We start from the raw sequence: 2,068 nt of genomic DNA, 5'->3' as shown, positions 1-2,068 counted from the left end.
TCCTCTCATGTGTTTTCAGATTTGCTGACTGAATGAATCTCTTGTTGCAGTGTGAACACTTGTATGGTTTCTCTCCAGTGTGGGTTCTCTCATGTGTTTTCAGATTTGATGACACACTGAATCTCTTGTCACAGTGTGAACACTTATAAGGTTTTTCTCCAGTGTGAATCCTCTGGTGCTGTTTTAAATTTTCAGCTGAAGTAAAAGTCTTTTCACACTCAAAGCACATGTTCTCTCTCACACCAGTATGTATTTTCTGGTGTTCTTTTAAATATTGTAGATGTGAAAAACTCTTTCCACACAAATAACATAAATGTGGTTTCTCCTTTTTATTAACTGTCAGGTGTTTCTTCAGGTCTGAAGTTCTCAAAAATGTTTTACTGCATTGATCACATGCGTACAGTTTCTCTCTAGTGTGGATGTTCATGTGTTCCTTAAGGCTTGATGATTGTGTGAAACTCTTCCCGCACTGATCACACGTGTACGGTTTCTCTCCAGTGTGGATCCTCTCATGTGTTTTCAGATGTCCTGAATTAATTAATCTCTTGTCACAGTGTGAACACTTGTATGGTTTATCTCCAGTTTGAACTGTCATGTCAAATTTATATTTGCTTGAGAAACTGTTTCCACACTGAGTGCAGGTGAAAGATTTCTTGGCTCTTCTTTTCTTTAAATCTTTCTGTTTGGTTTGAGAGCAACTCAAAGGTTTTTCTCCAGTTCTGAGATGCATTTTCTCAACTTCACTCAATTCCTCATTATCCTTGTTTTCTTCAGTCAACTCTGAAATAAAAGTAAAAACGGTTAATTTTCTGTAACTCAGTAACCCTGATGAACCCTGATGTAACAGTGTAAAGTAGAAGAGCCAATTGCTATACAAAATATTGGTCATTTTGATACATTTTTATTAAGTCTGTCAAAAATAAATTCATTTTAACGGCACAAATTTTATTAATGCAGCGCACATTTCCTGTTTGACTCGTGGCCTAACCTTTAGTAGGAGAAATAAAGATGCAGCCATAGCCAGTAAAAGGTGCAGCAGATTGCCAGAAATTGAGAAAGAAAAAGGTCTTCTGAACGGTAAATTCATATACAAAACGATGTCTGATGGTTCTCTCGACAAGACATAAGTTGTCTGCATTTATTGTCGATGTGAATTAAGTTATCACCACAGCACGTCGAGTTTAAAATATCACTTGATAGCGCAGCATACAGCTGATGCAGAGAGCTCTCCTCCTCCAAGCCAAAGGCAGACCACAATAAATAGTTTGCAGTGGAGACGGATGGACAACTCCACAAGCAATAGACTCACCACAGCGATAGCTAAATGGGTGGCGACAGCATGTAGGCCAGTTAATGTAGTGGAGGACGAGGGTCTACTGGAAATTATTCGGACGCATCTAACAATTATACATATGAACTACCTTCGAGAGCCACCATTACAAGCAAGGTTCACAACTCCTATGTACAGGATAAAGCTAAAGTTGAGGAGGCGTTGAGACAGACAAACACGGTTGCGCTAACCGGAGACTACTGGACGTCCCTCAGTAACGATAGCTACCTAGGGGTCACAGCACATTATTTTGACACACACTGGAATCTTTGGTCGCACGCTTTGACTGTTATGAAGACAGACGAGAGGCACTATGCTGATGTTTGAGCTGAGCACTTTCTGCAAATAGCCAGATAGTGGAACATTAAACTCAAAATTAGCACACTGACCACTGATAGTGCACACAGCATGATTGCAGCAGCCAGGCTGCTCCCATTCGAGCATATGCCGAAGCAAAGTAAGGAAAAGAGAGAGAAAAGTAAAAGAATGGCAGTATTTCACATCAATTTTAACCACAACCTAATGAGAATCATCAAAGAATCAAAAAATCACCTTAAAGGGGCTCAAGCTTAAACACGCATCTAAATAGTTGTAAGCGGCTTTACTTGCATTGGCTTCGATTGCTGAACAAGAGTCCTGATGCGGAGACAACGGAGGTCTTTGATGAGTTCTTTAGGAGTGAGCTGGAAGTTTACTTCTGGTTCTTCTGAAGATAGGAAAGTCCACAGCGAATCGAAG

At 40.1% G+C, this 2,068-nt stretch overlaps 1 protein-coding gene across 1 annotated transcript in view; it reads right to left on the bottom strand.

Annotated features, from left to right (window-relative positions):
- Window positions 1–2,068, bottom strand: part of LOC107668149 (zinc finger protein 239-like) — a gene marked incomplete at its 5' end in the record, with an annotated part of 35,992 nt that overhangs the window by 1,853 nt on the left and 32,071 nt on the right. The window contains one exon of the mRNA XM_016459941.1: window positions 12–206. Within this exon, the coding sequence (XP_016315427.1) occupies window positions 12–206 (195 nt within the window). The remainder of the gene's footprint in view (window positions 1–11; window positions 207–2,068) is intronic.

Source organism: Sinocyclocheilus anshuiensis, unplaced genomic scaffold (assembly GCF_001515605.1).
Source record: "Sinocyclocheilus anshuiensis isolate Anshui unplaced genomic scaffold, SAMN03320099.WGS_v1.1 scaffold3480, whole genome shotgun sequence".
Lineage (NCBI taxonomy): Eukaryota > Metazoa > Chordata > Actinopteri > Cypriniformes > Cyprinidae > Sinocyclocheilus > Sinocyclocheilus anshuiensis.
This window is presented reverse-complemented; position numbering and strand designations above follow the sequence as displayed.